The sequence below is a fragment of the Oncorhynchus masou genome, chromosome 24 (assembly GCF_036934945.1).
Source record: "Oncorhynchus masou masou isolate Uvic2021 chromosome 24, UVic_Omas_1.1, whole genome shotgun sequence".
In the NCBI taxonomy this organism is placed as follows: domain Eukaryota; kingdom Metazoa; phylum Chordata; class Actinopteri; order Salmoniformes; family Salmonidae; genus Oncorhynchus; species Oncorhynchus masou.
This window is the reverse complement of record NC_088235.1, coordinates 52,519,083-52,536,265: the sequence shown is the minus strand read 5'-3', so window position 1 is coordinate 52,536,265 and position 17,183 is coordinate 52,519,083. Positions and strand designations below refer to the sequence as shown.

Genomic DNA, 17,183 nt, shown 5'->3' with positions numbered 1-17,183 from the left:
AAATGCTACTCAAAATGCTAAGCTAGCTTAGCATACTCTTACACAAATTAGTGAATTGCTATGGTTCAAAAGCATATTTTGAAAATCTGAGATGACAGTGTTGTTAAGAAAAGGCTAAGCTTGAGAGTAGGCGCATTATTTTCATTTTATTTGCGATTTTCAGAAATTGTTAACGCTGCGTTATGCTAATGAGCCTGAGGCTTTAGTCACGATCCCGGATCCGGGATGGGGAGTTTCAAGAAGTTAAGACTTTTTTGGTTACTACGTGATTCCATATGTGTCATTTCTTAGTTTTGATGCCTTCACTATTATTCTACAAAGTAGAAAATAGTAAAAATAAAGAAAAACCCTTGAATGAGTAGGTGTGTCCAAACTTTTGATTGGTACTGTATATAAATATATATGTATATGTCATGGATTCCCCTGGTACTGCTGCTCATTCTGTGCACCAGTTCTGGAGGTCTACGTCACCAGCCTCTAGGAGTCACTGAACTGTCTCATTACGCACACCTGATTCCAATTCCCCTGAGTAGTAATTGTATATATTTGACCTCTGTTCACCATTGTCTTGTTGGTTATTGTTCCCATGTCCTTTGGTCTGAGTACATGTGCGTTGTTATTTCGGCTTTCGTGCTGCGTGTATTGTGCTCTTGTTATTATGGGTCTCATCCCTTGTATTGTTGTGTATTTGTGCATTTGCGTTCGACAATATCATGCCACTTCGCACAGCCATTGAAGAGGACTGGGAAAACATTCCACAGGCCACAATCAACAGCCTGATCAACTCTATGCAAAGGAGATGTGTCGCGCTGCCTTAGGCAAATGGTGGTTGCACCAGATACTGACTGGTTTTCCGATCCACTACCCTACCTTTTTTTAAAGGTATTTGTGACCAACAGATGCATATCTGTATTCCCAGTCATGTGAAATCCATCAATTAGGGCCTAATGAATTTACAGTGCATTTAGACCCCTTGACTTTTTTCACATTTTGTTACATTACAGCCTTATTCTAAAATGGATTAAATTGTTTTTTCCCCCCTCCCCATGATGACAAAGCAAAATCAGTTGTTTTTTTGGTGCAAATTTAAATAAAAAAACTAACTGAAGTATCATGTTTACATAAGTTTCCAGAACCTTTACTTTGTTTAAGCACCTTTGGGAGTGATTACAGCCTTGAGTCTTCTTGGTATGATGCTACAGGCTTGGCACACCTGTATAAGGGGAGTTTCTCCCATTCTTCTCCGCAGATCCTCTCAAGCTCTGTTAGGTTGGATGGGGAGTGTTGCTGCAGAGCTATTTTCAGGGCTCTCCAGAGATGTTCGATTGGGTTCAAGTCCGGGCTCTGGCTGGGCCATTCAAGGACATTCAGAGACATGTCCTGAAGCCACTCCTGCGTTGTCTTGGCTGTGTGCTTATGGTCGTTGTTCTATTGGAAGGTGAACCTTCACCCCGGTCTGATGTCGTAAGCTCTCTGGAGCAGGTTTTCATCAAAGTACTCTCTGTTCATTGCTCTGTTCATCTTTCCCTCAATCCTGACTAGTCTCCCAGTCCCTGCCACTGATAAACATCTGCACAGCATGATGCTGCCACCACCATGCTTCACCGTTGGAATGTTGCCAGGTTTCCTCCAGACGTGACGCTTGGTATTCAGGCCAAAGAGTTCAATCTTGGGTTCATCAGACCAGAGAATCTTGTTTCTCATGGTCTGAGTCCTTTAAGCGCCTTTTGGCAAACTCCAAGCAGGCTGTCATGTGCCTTTTACTGAGGAGTGGCTTCCATCTGGCCACTATAGCATAAAGGCCTGATTGGTAGACTGATGCAGAGATGGTTGTCCCTTCTGGTAGGTTCTCCCATCTCTACAGAGGAACTCTGGAGCTCTGTCAGAGTGACCATCGGGTTCTTTGTCACCTACCTAACCAAAGCCATTCTCCATTAATTGCTCAGTTTAGCTGGGTGGCCAACTCTAGGAAGCGTCTTGGTGGTTCCAAATTTCTTTCATTTAAGAATGATGGAGGCCACTGTGTTTTTGGGGACCTTCAATGCTGCAGATATTTTTTGGTACCCTTCCCCAGATCGGTGGTTCGACATTATTTTGTCCCGAAGCTCTACGGACAATTCCTTTGACCTCATGGCTTGGGTTTTGCTCCGACATGCACTGTCAACTTTGGGACCTTATATAGACAGGTGTGTACCTTTTCAATCATTTGAATTTACCACAGTTCGACTCCAATCAATTTGTAGAAACATCTCAAGGATGATCAATAGAAACAGGATATACCTGAGCTCAATTCCGAGTCTCAGAGCAAAGGGTCTGAATACTTCTGTAAATAAGGTATTTATGTTTTTAATTATTAATACATTTGCTAACATTTCTAAAAACCTGTTTTCACTTATTTATTAATTGATGAGGAAAACATTTGATTTAATACATTTTAGAATAAGGCTGAAACATTACCATATGTGGAAAAAGCAAGGTTTCTGAATATTTTCAGAAAGCACTGTATTTCAAACGTCTGATATTCTTATATGAACTGTAACTCTTTGAAATTGTTGCATGTTTGCGTTTATAATTTTATTCGGTGTAAATAGGCTACCAGCTAAATGCTTGTTATACGTAGCTATAGAGAGGCTAGTAGACCATGTAGGATAGACTGCATTGTCTGCATAATGAAAGAATAACCTAGTCAGCTATTCTTTTGACGGTGGACTGATTGTTTTATTTGGCATTAATAGACTGGTTTGATACAGCACAAAGGTTCTATCCTAGCTGCGAGAACGCGATTGCGGCTAATGTAGGCTATGGGCATATGCCTACAGGACGGTTGTGTGTATACTGTATATAAAAAACATTTATTGTTTACTGATTACTTTGCTGTTTTTTTACAATCTGCAATGTTTGAATTTCCTACTTTAATTACTAAACAAGTGAATACGTGAAACATAAATGTTAGGCTTAACATGAGAAAATAACTACCAAATAAAAATAAATATTTAGCCATTTAAGCAAAGCTATAGGCTACTACAAGGGCTAGCACCACATAATCCGCGTAGATGTTGCTATTTCAGAACCATGGGAAGAGATCAGTAATCTATACTTCGTGAGTGGCTGTCACGTTAGAGGGGGGGGGGGCATACTCCGACTTTGTGGGGCCCCAGAGAAGCTACTCTACGCCAGTGTGGGTGTCCCTTGAAATTGTATTAAAATCCTGTGTTGGGCCCCTTAGGTTACTCTGAAAAGCACCAGTCCAACATAAAAGTGTCTGCAGTCGTCTATCCAGAGGAGGTTTGTATTTCAGTGTTCCACACTTCTCATACAAACTGGAGGTGACTGTCAAGATGACTGATCATATCGAACAACTATCTACACCATTAGAATAAAGTGATATTTGAGGGATGTAGTCTTCTTACAGCATGGTCCAGTGGAAGATTTGAGGGATGTAGTTAGAAAGCATAACAAGTCCTATTCAAACTTCATGTTTCTAGTTTGAATTAAATAGCATTGGCCAAGTTGTCCCTCCTACCTTTGTTAAATTAAATAACCACTGGTGCAATCAATGTTTGACTGCTGCTTGGCCAACTCTGGCTACATGAGTTATTCTTGACTAAACCTCGTCCCCAACCAACGAGAACACTTTGAATTTCAGAGTTTTCCGACCTCGGCTGGAAACCTAGTGAAATGGTAGCATGGCGAAGTGATTTTGTCAGAAGTGCGAGAGAGAGAGAGAGATGTCCAGCTCGTATCACAATGTATATCAAAAGGAAATTATGTCTTGAACACCTCTGTTGCCTTGGCGTCTGTCCATTTTTTTTTAACCTTTATTTTACTAGGCAAGTCAGTTAAGAACAAATTCTTATTTTCAATGATGGCCTAGGAACAGTGGGTTAACTGCCTGTTCAGGGGCAGAACGACAGATTTGTACCTTGTCAGCTCAGGGATTCGAACTTGCAAACTTTTGATTACTAGTCCAATGCTCTAACCGCTAGGCTACCCTGCCTCCCCAAAGATTCAAAATGTCTGCATTGGCGAACAGCGCTTGTAATATAACTTTAATGTTTCCATCTGCTCGTTGTGCTGTGGTGTTTCGCAAAAGATACAGGATTGGAATTCAATCAGGAACAAAATCAGGCACTCAGAGTCAATTCTAACAAAAAAAAACAATAATAAAATGTTAAGATAAGGGATGACTGATCTCCACAGAGATTGGGAGCCATTCTGAAAATGATTGGTTGACTTTCCTTGGGCAAGGCTCTCCCCACATCAATAAAACAGGAATAAATGCACTGCTTTTGGCCTTCCAGGGTCCTTACTTAATTTCATGTACGCAAGTGAGTGATCATATGTATTAAATTGTACTTACCGAGAAGGCTCAAAATAAGTGTTGCTACCATTCTTGTTTGTTATGGGTATTTACGTAAGTGCAATACTGCATCATACAAATTATTGAATTTGCAATGTGCCTTCTGCAACATCAATAGCCAAGCATTACATATACAGTATGTTAGAGGTTCATTGCTGCTTGGTCCCCGGTCGCTGCAGTATTTGCATGTATATTAGTTGTTCTCTATTGACATGAGCTGCAGTTGATCTGGCTAACAATAATGAGAGGGATGTATGAACATTTTGTTTCCAATTATGTACCCGTGATGAATCCACTTAGGACAATTTTTCCTCTTAGTCATCTGCCTGGGCAGCCTGCTGGCCCTGCGGTGGATTGCCGTTGACCTAATTCTATGGGTCATTGTTAGTTAACACTCATACAGCTAATGGGGAGAAACAAAAGATGTGGGCGATGCTCTCACAATTTAGACAACATTGTCTTCGTTGTCTATGCTTAGCCTAAACCCAATTCTTAGCCTGACCCTTGTGTTAGGGTCAATTACAGTCAAATCAACAGATCTTCTATGGAATTGTATGATTTGATCCCTACAAGTCTAATGAAGGGTGAAATTCATGAAAATTATGGTACAATGCCTCTGGCATCACTTACGTTGTGAAAATGAAGGACAACCAATGCCTTTCGGTGTGATATGATATGGCTTCATTATAAAACATTCCCTACAGGAAAGAGGTTTTATTACAGACAGATGTTATTTACCATACTAAGTATCAGGCTTCTTTGCCTCTGACCCATCATAACCAGCAACACATGAAGAAACTAATACTAGCCTACACTGTTTGGTGGGACTTTTTTCCTCCTCTCATTTTTTCAGATGCAATTAGTTAGAACATTGGAGCCATTTAACTAAATCTGTATTCCAAATTACTTCTGACTCTGTTGTTGGTCCTTACAGACATGGCACATTTAGTTATGTAAATGGTTATCTTTCTCTTTGATTGATTGGTTAATTAACCTGGAATGGAGATAATCTAAGCCGAGAAGAGTCGTTTGATGGGTATATTGGGTTTTGGCATTGTTCTCTAATTCTTGTGTGGCTTTTTTGGTTTAATGACTTGTTCTATGGGTCCCACAGGGTTAATGTGTTTAAACTCACTGTAATTTAGCTTTCTTTCAGTCTCCATTTTTAATTTATGACGTAACGGCACATTGTTGCTCCTCTCTTGATATTTATCTTCTGCTCTCTCTCCGTCTCTCCCTCCCTCTCTTTCTACCCCCCTCTCTCTTGTTCTCTTTCACTTTCATGGACATTCATATGGAGGTGGACCCCCCCCCCCATTGCTGCTACAACAGCTTCCACTCTTCCAGGAAGGCTTTCCACTAGATGTTAAAACATTGCTGCAGGGACTTGCTTCCATTCAGCCACAAGAGCATCAGTGAGGCCTTGCACTGATGTTGGGCAATTAGGCCTGGCTCGCAGTCGGCGTTCCAATTCATCCCAAAGGTGTTCGAAGACTTTGAGGTCAGGGCTCTGTGCAGGCTAGTCAAGTTCTTCCACACCAATCACGACAAACCATTTCTGTATGGACCTCGCTTTTGGCACGGGGGCATTGTCATGCTGAAACAGCAAAGGGCCTTCCCCAAACTGTTGCCACAATGTTGGAAGCACAGAATCATTTAGAACGGTTATTCCCAAACTGTGGTGTGCAATGCCGTCAGGGGTATGCTAAATAAAAATGTCATTCACATTTTCAAACAGTCCATTTAGATTTTCCAAAGGGGCTATACATTAGGGTGATGTTTTTTTCTTTCTTGAGTAGCCTCGTTTCACTGCCAAAAATAAAATTAAACCATCTAGTGTTCAGCTAAATAAAAACACAATGTCAAATAATTAACATCCAATTACATTAACCGTTGCTCTCTTGTAGGAATTCCACTAACGGTCCATATGTAGCCAAACGTAGCTGCTGCTCATTCTGTTTGCTCTAAAATAGATGAATGGTTAAAAAACATAAGGCCCGTGGCCATAGACACATACCAGCTCTACTGGTAGTACTGCTACTACCAGCAGTGCTACACCTGCACCTGTCGACGACACAAGTTGTACTGCTTCCACGTGCACATCCAGGGAATAGGAAAATCTTGTAGCCTCTTAGGTAAAATCCATAGTATGAGTTGTAAAATGTCCCCAAAACACAGAAAAAAAACCTTTGGAGCTGCTTCCTCTAAGCACTACCCAAGTGCTATGATTAACTTGTAGGAAAGAAGAGAGGAGGAAGTGAAGTGCTGGGAAGGTATAGTAGACTTTGGTAGACAGAAGGTGCTCTTTGGTAAAAGAGGTAAATTGGTTATCAAAAAGAAAGGAGGAGAGGAAGAGGAATTGTCGTGCCCTCTTCACGACTGTGTTGATGTGTGTGGACCATCATAGATCCTTAGTGATGTGACACGGAGAATCTTGAAGCTCTCAACTCTCCTGGGCCACTCCTGGGCCAGACTACACTCAATCATATGACCCACTGAAGAGATGAGTCTTCAGTAAAGACTTAAAGGTTGAGACCGAGTTTGCGTCTCTGACATGGATAGGCAGACTGTTCCATAAAAATGGAGCTCTATAGGAGAAAGCCCTGCCTCCAGCTGTTTGCTTAGAAATTCTAGGCACAATTAGGAGTCCTGCGTCTTGTGACCGTAGCGTACGTGTAGGTATGTATGGCAGGACCAAATCAGAGAGATAGGTAGGAGCAAGCCCATGTAATGCTTTGTAGGTTAGCAGTAAAACCTTGAAATCAGCCCTTGCTTTGACAGGAAGCCAGTGTAGGGAGGCAAGCACTGGAGTAATATGATCAATTTTTTTGGTTCTAGTCAGGATTCTAGCAGCCGTATTTAGCACTAACTGAAGTTTATTTAGTGCTTTATCCGGGTAGCCAGAAAGTAGAGCATTGCAGTAGTCTAACCTAGAAGTGACAAAAGCATGGATTAATTTTTCTGCATCATTTTTGGACAGAAAGTTTCTGATTTTTGCAATGTTACGTAGATGGGAAAAAGCTGTCCTTGAAATGGTCTTGATATGTTCTTCAAAAGAGAGATCAGGGTCCAGAGTAACGCAGAGGTCCTTCACAGTTTTATTTGAGACGACTGTACAGCCATTAAGATTAATTGTCAGATTCAACAGAAGATCTCTTTGTTTCTTGGGACCTAGAACAAGCATCTCTGTTTTGTCCGAGTTTAACCTGTTGAAACTCCCCATCCCGGATCCGGGATCGTGACTAAAGCCTCAGGCTCATTAGCATAACGCAACGTTAACGATTTCTGAAAATCACAAATAAAATGAAAATAATGCGCCTGCTCTCAAGCTTAGCCTTTTCTTAACAACACTGTCATCTCAGATTTTCAAAATATGCTTTTGAACCATAGAAATTGACTAATTTGTGTAAGAGTATGCTAAGCTAGCTTAGCATTTTGAGTAGCATTTAGCACGCAACATTTTCACAAAAACCAGATAACCAAATAAATAAAATAATTTACCTTTGAAGAGCTTTGGATGTTTTCAATGAGGAGACTCTCAGTTACATACCAAATGCGCAGTTTTTCCTGAAAGCGTCTGTGTGTAGGAGAAATCGTTCCGTTTTGTACATCACATTTGGCTACCGAAACGAACCGAAAATTCAGTCACCTACAACGTCAAACTTTTTCCGAATTAACTCCATAATATCGACCGAAACATGGCAAACGTTGTTTGGAATCAGTCCTCAAGGTGTTTTTTCACATATCTCTTCATTGATATATCGTTCGTGGAAGCCTGCATTCTCCTCTGAATTCTGTGGAAAAATACTTGCAGCTGACTTTTGCGCACCAATTTCGGCGCAGGACACCAGGCGGACACCTGGTAAATGTGGTCTCTTATGGTCAATCTTCCAATGATATGCCTACAAATACGTCACAATGCTGAAGACACCTTGGGGAAACGACAGAAAGGGCAGACTTACTCCTCTCGCATTCACAGCCAAATAAGGAGACAATGGAAAACAGAGCCTCAAAAATCCTGCTCATTTCCTGGATGCCGTCTCATCTTGGTTTTGCCTGAAGCTCACGTTCTAGGGCACGCACAGAAAATATCTTTGCAGTTCTGGACACGTCAGAGTGTTTTCTTTCGAAAGCTATCAATTATATGCATAGTCGAGCATCTTTTTGTGACAAAATATCTTGTTTAAAACGGGAACGTTTTTCATCCAAAAATGATATATCGCCCCTAGAGTTTCAAGAGGTTAAAAGTAGAAAGTTTGCAGCCATCCACATCCTTATGTCTGAAACACATGCTTCTAGCAAGGGCAATTTTGGGGCTTCACCATGTTTCATTGAAATGTAGTTAACATTATGTTTTCGAATAACATCCCCAAGAGGTAAAATATATAGTGAAAACAATAGTGGTCCTAAAACGGAACCTTGAGGAACACCGAAATATACAGTTGATTTGTCAGAGGACAAACCATTCACAGAGACAAACTGATATCTTTCCGACAAATAAGATCTAAACCAGGCCAGAACTTGTCCGTGTGGACCAATTTGGGTTTACAATCTCTCCAAAAGAATGTGGTGAACGATGGTATCAAAAGCAGCACTAAGGTCTAGGAGCACGAGGACAGATGCAGAGCCTCGGTCCGTTGCCATTAAAATGTCATAGGCTGTCTCATCGTTGTTGGTGATCAGGCCTACCACAGTTGTGTCGTCGGCAAACTTTATAATGGTGTTGGAGCTGTGAGAAGCCACGCAGTCATGGGTGAATAGGGAGTACAAGAGGGGACTAAGCACACACCCCTGAGGGGCCACCGTGTTGAGGATCAGCATGTCAGATATGTTGTTGCCTTATGTGAAGTGAGTAGTACACAGCGTTGAACCAGATCTTCTGTTTCTTGGCAATTTCTAGGTCTTCTGAGATCTCTTTTGTTTGAGGCATGGTTCACATCAGGCAATGCTTCTTGTGAATAGCAAACTCAAATTGTATGTTTTTTAATAGGCAAGGCAGCTCTAACCAACATCTCCAATCTCGTCTCATTGATTCGACTCCAAGTTAGCTGACTCCTGACTCCAATTAGCTTTTGGAGGAGTCATTAGCCTTGGGGTTCACATACTTTTTCCAACCTACTCTGTGAATGTTTAAATTATGTATTCAATATAGACAAGAAAAATACAATAATTTGTGTGTTATTATTTTAAGCACCCTGTGTTTGTCTATTGTTTTGACTTAGATGAAGATCAGATCAAATTTTATGTCAAATTTATGCAGAAATCCAGGAAATTCCAAAGGGTTCACATACTTTTTCTTGCCACTTTATATTGTAGACTGCGGCCCTTCGAGAAGCAAGATTTGGACGTTGCATATAATTGAACAGTTCCATTTAACGTCATGCTTTTCATATAAATAATTTTATATAATTTAACTGTTTCTCACAGTTATTTATCCCAGGAAAATATATGTTGGTATCCCTAGCTTATCATGAGGTATTCTGGTTTGGGTGAGCTGAACCTCGAGACTTCCTTAATGTTATAGATTGCGCACCAGCTGTTGTTAATAAAGAGACACACACCTCCCCCTTTGAGCTTACCCAACGCTGCCGTTCAGTCTTGCCGGTGCATAGTAAAACCAGATAGATGTATATTGTCCTTGTTCAGCCACGACACCAAGAAACATAGGATATTACAGTTCTTCATGTCCTGTTGATAAGATAAGATAAGTCTCGAACGGCGCTCGTCCAGTTTGTTCTCCAGCGATTGTACGTTCGCCAATAGAACGGAAGGCAGAGGCGGTTTATGTTTTCGGGCCACCCTGACGTAGTTTCATCAGGGTGCCCGCACTCTCTTACACCGCCTTTTTCTTTTCCGAGTCTCGGGGATTAGGGCCTGGTCCGGGTGAGGAGTATGTCCTGCGCATCTGACTTGTTGAAGTAGAAATCTTCATCCAAATTGAGGTTAGTGATCACTGTTCTGATGTCCAGAAGCTCTTTTCAGTCATAGGAAACGATGGCAGAAACATTATGTATAAAAAAAGTTCAGATCAGTGCACAAAAACACACAAAATAGCAGAATCCGTCAGGAGCCCATAAAATGGCTGTTATCCATTGCAGAGCCATTCTTGACAAGAGAGAGGAGGGAGTGAGAGATTGAGAAAGGTAGGAATACTGGCCATACTTAATTTTGTTCACTGAATGATTTTCGGAGTCCACCGTCATGTAGGTATCATTCCACATGAGATACTGATAAGACACTTGACAGCTTGCCTGCCTGTTCAGATCATTGCAAGCAACAGACTGGCTGATCTAGACAACCTGAGGAACATTCATCATTGTGCTGTCATACAAAGATTATATTTTATGGTAATGTAGCGATAATAGTGTATATCCCATGCTGTTAGACATAGCAAATGCATGGTGTAAGTGCACTTGATTGTAGATATAGATGTACTTGCAATTGCATACAATTAAAATGCTTTTTATTTTTATTTTTAGGTGATCCTGACCTTGACGAAGCAGTATGACTTTAACTTGGGTGCTTTCACTGAGAGTTCTCTCTGGAGGTAAGACTTCATGAACGTTTGATGTATTCAGAAGTGCTGAACTAGTAGGGCTCTGTTTCTTGTTTTTTTTACCAAATTTTTATTTTTTGTTTATTGTTGTTGGAGGGGTCACAGGTACTTTTAAATGGTTAATGTATACATTTATAAAACATGTACCCGTAGGCTGCCACTCAAAAGAAAAACATATAGATACATATAGAGTTGAAGTAACAATAAATTCAGTATAAATGGGAAAAGCAAACAAAAAACAAGTGGGCCTCCAACCTCCCATCCCATTCCCCCAGCCAAAATGAATTTATATTGCCCTTCGTACATCAGCTGATATCTCAAAGTGCTGTATGGAGTCTCCTATTGCACTGGAAGAGGTGTCCTTCACTGTTATATCCCTTAAACAATGTCAACTATGCTTTGGTCCTATTATTACTCACATAATGTATATTTGGCTGAAAATGCAAAAACAATGTAACTAGGAATGAAAATCCCCCATATTGGAGTATGGTCATACCATTTTCATTCCTAGTTACATTGTTTTTGCATTTTCAGCCAAATATACATTGTGTGAGTAATAATAGGACCAAAGCATACAGCACTTTGAGATATATCAGCTGATGTACGAAGGGCTATATAAATACATTTGATTTGATTTGATATTTATCTCTACACTCAACCAGGGGGCAGAAGATCATGTCTAAACCAATTTAGGATGGGGCGAAATGCTAGTGCCTGGAAATACAATTAAAGGTTTGGTTCGGAAAGTCCTTCTACGTCTTTCCCTCTTTGAAGTTTGTACATTGTATCTGGGATTGTTTACCTTGCCATATATATTTTGAAACCCCACTATGAATTTTATCCCAATAGCCAGAAGGTGGTGCCATGGGAGGCATTGAACTACAGAAATTCAGCCATGGCAATATATTAATTCTGACAACAGATATTCTGCGGTTAAGCAACTGGGATGTTATTACATCTACTGAGGTTGGATTTAATTGATTTGAGCATTCTCTGAAAGATTTTGCTGTTCATTTTATCTAAGGAAGGAAATCTATCTACTCCTAAATATTTTAAATGGGAAATGATTGGGATTCCATAAGTAGAGACGGAGTCCTTCATCGGGGTCTTGAAAGGCAGTAGGGCTGATTTGGTTAGATTAATTGTATAACTTGAGACAAAGCTGAATTCATCTATGATCTTCAATATGTTTTGGAGTGATTGAGATACATTGGTCTTGATATAGTAAAATATCGTCTGCGTATGAAGTGATCACTAGATTTTAGGGAAATGTGTGTTATTTCCTTCGATTAACAATTTGCTAAGGCCAGGAGTTCCATGGATAATAAAATAGCAAGGGATAAATTAGATTGCCCTGTTTGCTGCTTCTAATGATTCGGAATGGAGCAGATACAATATTGCCTGCAATAACTATGACTGAAGGATTGCCATATAGCATTTTAGTCATATTAATGAAATTGGAGTCAATTCCCATAAGTTCCAAGACAGACCAGAGATATGACCATTCTAGTCTATCAAATGCTTTTAGACATAATACAGCCTAAGGAGCTGTTGTTTCTAATGAAGAATTTAAGATACTGCATTTAAGATACTGCATAATAGTTGTCTGAGGTTATCTGAGGATACATTTTTTTTAACAAACCCTCTGTCTTGTCGAACGCAGAAAACATTTTAGAAAGCAGTTTAATATCTGTGTTTTTGTAAGATAGTGGGCGATAGGGAGAACACTGGCTGGCATACAATACAACTTCATCCATTAGTTACAGCTAAAAACAAAAATGTGGCTTCTGCTCTGTTCTCAACCCCCCGACTCCCCCCCCACCCCCCCCAAAAAAAAACAGCAGACCTCACACATACATTTGGGATGAGCACAGGTTTAAGCTGCAGTGCAGCACCCCTGGCTGGAGAGCATGTTGTGGGGTTAAGGGCCTTCCTCAGGGGTCCAACTGTAGGGGGATATTTAGAGGATGTGAACCCAGCAGCCCTCCAATTATCAGATCAATTCTGACAATTTCTTCCAGCGCCCGGTCCGGGATTCTAACCAGCCACCTATCTTTCGGCTACAGGTCCAACGCCTGGGCCACCTACTGCCTGTACTGTAAAGGATGTTGTATGACTGGTTCCAGGGAAGAAGAAAAAACGAGTTAATATGAGTTAATATTTAGAAATAAGCATGACAAAATGAAGACAAAATCCTATGCAGACATATAATTATTATGATGTAGAAGAACAACTTACTGTCACCAGCAGCCAAAAGAGATCCTCTGCCTCTGATAGTTCTGGTTTACTACCAGACTGAGCAAAACATAGAGATAATGTGTTAAAAGTCATGTAATGATTAACTGGGCTATTCAATCACAAAGACTTACTATACATAATATATTATAAAAATGAATACATACCTTCTCTGTCAGCAACAGTCTTCTAACAATTAGCTAATTACCATTGTTTTAAGATGGTCATACCAAGGATTATTTGGCTGTATGATTTGGAATGTTAGTACCATATTGAATTTGGCTTTACTGCTATTAACCCATAGCAACACATTGAATAACAGATTCATACATGGAAAAACATGATATGAACCATTTTAAAGTGTCTGTCCTATATCTAAGAAATATCAGGAAATTCATCTTTTTTTAAATTACCCATATTTAACATAAGAAAATTGGCCACTAGACTACATCCATTCATTTTTTTAACTGGTACCGGGCTACCCTCCGACAAGTCTTGTTATGCTTGCGGGCATCCTAGAGCCAACGGAACAACATGTACATGTTCATGATCGCTGCCCGCACCTGCCCGCCTGTCTAGCTTCACTACTCTGGATGGTTCTGATTTAGAATACGTGGAGTTTGGGTCTAGAGTGTCTCCCCCTTTGAAGAGGGTGATCACCGCGGCAGCTTTTCAATCTTTGGAGAGCTCAGACGATTCGAAAGAGGTTGAACAGGCTAGTTTTAGTGGTAGCAACAATTGCGGCGGATAATTTTAGAAAGAGAGGGTCCAGATTGTCTAGCCCAGCTGATTTTTAGGGGTCCAGATTTTGCAGCTCTTTCATAACATCAGCTATTTGGGTGAAGGAGAAATGGGGAGGCTTGGGCAAATTGCTATGGGGGGTGCCGAGCTGTTGACCGGGGTAGGCGTAACCAGGTGAAAGCATGGCCAGACGTAGAAAAATACTCAATAATCATGGATTTATCAGTGGTAACAATGTTTCCTAGCCTCAGTGCAGTGTGCAGCAGGGAGGAGGTGCCTTATTCTCCACGGACTTAACAGTGTTCCAGAACTTTTTGGAGTTTGTGCTACAGGCAATCAATTCACATATGGTGTCCAGGGCACAGCTGGGTGCTGAGGGTGATCTATAACAAGCGGCAACAGTGAGAGACTTGTTTCTGGAAAGGTGGATTTTTAATAGTAGAAGCTCGAATTGTTTGGGCATAGACCAGGATAGTATGACAGAACTCTGCAGGCTATCTCTGCAGTAGATTGCAACTCCACCCCATTTGGCAGATCTATCTTGTCAGAAAATGTTATAGTTAGGGATGGAAATTTCAGGATATTTGGTGGCCTCCCTAAGCCAGGATTCAGACACGGCTAGGACATCCAAGTTGATGGAGTGTGCTAAAGCAGTAAATAGAACTAACTTGGGGAGGAGGCTTCTAATGTTAACATGCATGAAGCCAAGGTTTTTACGGTTACAGAAGTCAACAAATGAGAGTGCCTGGGAAATGGGAGTCGAGCTAGGCACTGCAGAGCCTGGATTAACCTCTACATCACCAGAGGAGGAGTAGGATAAGGATACAGCTAAAGGCTATAAGAACTGGTCGTCTAGTGCATTCGAAACAGAGAGTAAAAGGAGCAGGTTTCTGGGCGCGGAAGAATAGATTCAAGGCATAATGTACAAACAAGGGTATGGTAGGATGTGAGTACAGTGGAGGTAAACCTAGCCATTGAGTGACGATGAGAGAGGTTTTGTCTCTAGAGACACCCTTTAAACCAGGTGATGTCACCGCATGTGTGGGAGTTGGAACAAAAGGGCTACCTGAGGCATATTAAGCAGGGCTCAATGAAATGAGACAATAATCACTAATCAAAACAGCAATGGACAAGGCATTTTGACATTAGGGAGAGGCATGCGTAGCCGAGTGATCATATGGTCCAGTGAGTAGCTAGGTGAGCTGGAGACACGGTGATTCAGACAGCTAGCGGGCCAGGCTAGCAGAAGGGCCTTAGGGGACGTTGTGACTGATGAGTCTGTTGAAGCCCTCCAGACGGTTCGTCGGCAGACTAGTCGTGATGGATCGGCAGGGCTGTAAAAGGGTCCAGGCCAATTGGCAAAATAGGTATTGTAGCCCAAGAAATTGGCTGATGGACCTCTTCAACTAACCAGCAGGTGGCCCTAGCTCAGGACTAGCTACAGGCTAACTGGTGCTTGCTTCAGGGCAAGTATGTTAGCCAGGAGTAGCCACTCGGATAGCAGCTAGCTAGCTGCGATGATCCAGTGTAAAGGTTCAGAGCTTGTGGTAGGGATGTGGAGAAGTGGTAGAGAGAAATCAAACAGTCCGATATGCTCTAGAAAGCTAACAGGCCACTGCTAGCAGGCTAGCAGATGGGCCTTCAGGGGACATCGCGATGGAGGATCCTGTTGAAACCCCCTCGGGTAGATTACGTTGGTCGATCAGTCATGATGGAACGGCAGGGCTCTGTGTCGGCAGTAAAAGGGGTCCAGGCCAATTTGCAAAATAGGTATTGCAGCCCAAGAAGTGGCTGATGGACCTCTTCAGCTAGCCGGAAGATGGTCCTTGCACGAGGCTAGCTCCAGGCTATCTGGTGCTTGCTTTGGGACAGAGACGCCAGGAGTAGCCACTTGGATAGCAGCTAGCTAGCTGTGATGATCCAGGTGAAAAGGTTCAGAGCTTGCTGTAGGAATCCGGAGATGTAGAGAAAAAGCAGTCCAATATGCTATGGGTTGAATCGCGCTGTGCGGACTTTCAGGAGTTGTCCGGGCTGAGGTTTGCTGATGACCGCTAGCAGTGGCTAACTGACTACTAGCTAGTTAGCTGGCTAGCTTCTGTTGGGGGTTCCGGTTCTAAAGTATAGAAAATAGCAGATCCATACCACATTGGGTGAGGTGGGTTGAAGGAGAGTATGTTGAAATTGAGGTTAAATATATAAAAAATATATATGAACATATATACGAGGGAAAAAAGATATACACGGGACACAACAAGATGAAGATTAAAACGTCTGACTGCTACACCATCTTGGTTTATATTTTTTTACATGCCACAACTGTAGGACTAACAATCCCATTAATTTTATATCGTATGGTGAGTTACTGTACAGTATGCTGTCACATAATAAATAAGAATATAATTAATTTAGGATTATACAGAGACTGATAATGTCTCTTGTTTTTTTTCGCTCACCTTTTTCCAAGCCCACAAGAAACAAATGTAGTTTTGAATTACACCTGACATAAAGACCATCAGTTCACCAAGCAGAGAGACTCAAATTAATTTATGTTTCACTAAAGGCGCCGGTAAGATTTACACCTGACTTGACACATTTTGAAATCCCATATTGTGTACAGACGGTCTTCCATCATCAAGGTGTCTGGTTAACAATAGCAACAACAGTAAATTAGAGTGTACCTCAGGTGGTGCGGCAATACACTTAGTATGATATTAAAAAAGGAAAGCAGTTGAATTTTATGAAAAGAAACGGAGTAAAGGATCTCTGCAATAATAAGATACATTATTTATTTATATAACCCCGGGGTACTCTTGATTGCAAAATGCAATAAGAAGATCAATTGGTGCATCACGAAAAACATCTCCTGTGTGTTTCAAAGTAATGACTGCTTCCCTTAGGGAAGGAACGTGTCACTGTAATAACTTCATTTGTGACGTCTTTCCAGCTACATTTGAGGGGATTTGTCAACCGAAATGAGAAGCTAAAAAATGTTGAGGAGGAAACCTTTGCAAACAATGTCAAAGGCAAATGAAATGATGCAGCTTAATGCACAAGTAGTGATAGCCAACTCTGGGTATCTATCCAATTATGCAATGGAGTTTTATTTGGAGGCGCCCAGGTAGAACTGAGAGACGAGTGGGTTGTGTGTTTGAGTAGTAATAGACCCATGAAGAATAGTAGTGGTGTAAAAAGTACCCAACTGTCATACTTGAGGGGCGGCAGGGTAGCCGTGGTTAGAGAGTTGTACTAGTAACCGGAAGGTTGCAAGTTCAAACCCCCGAGCTGACAAGG

At 41.3% G+C, this 17,183-nt stretch overlaps 1 protein-coding gene across 1 annotated transcript in view; it reads left to right on the top strand.

Annotated features, from left to right (window-relative positions):
* Positions 1-17,183, top strand: part of LOC135511631 (VPS10 domain-containing receptor SorCS3-like) — a 67,989-nt gene that overhangs the window by 15,046 nt on the left and 35,760 nt on the right. The window contains exon 2 of the mRNA XM_064933116.1: positions 10,840-10,907. Coding sequence (XP_064789188.1) covers positions 10,840-10,907 — 68 coding nt within the window. The remainder of the gene's footprint in view (positions 1-10,839; positions 10,908-17,183) is intronic.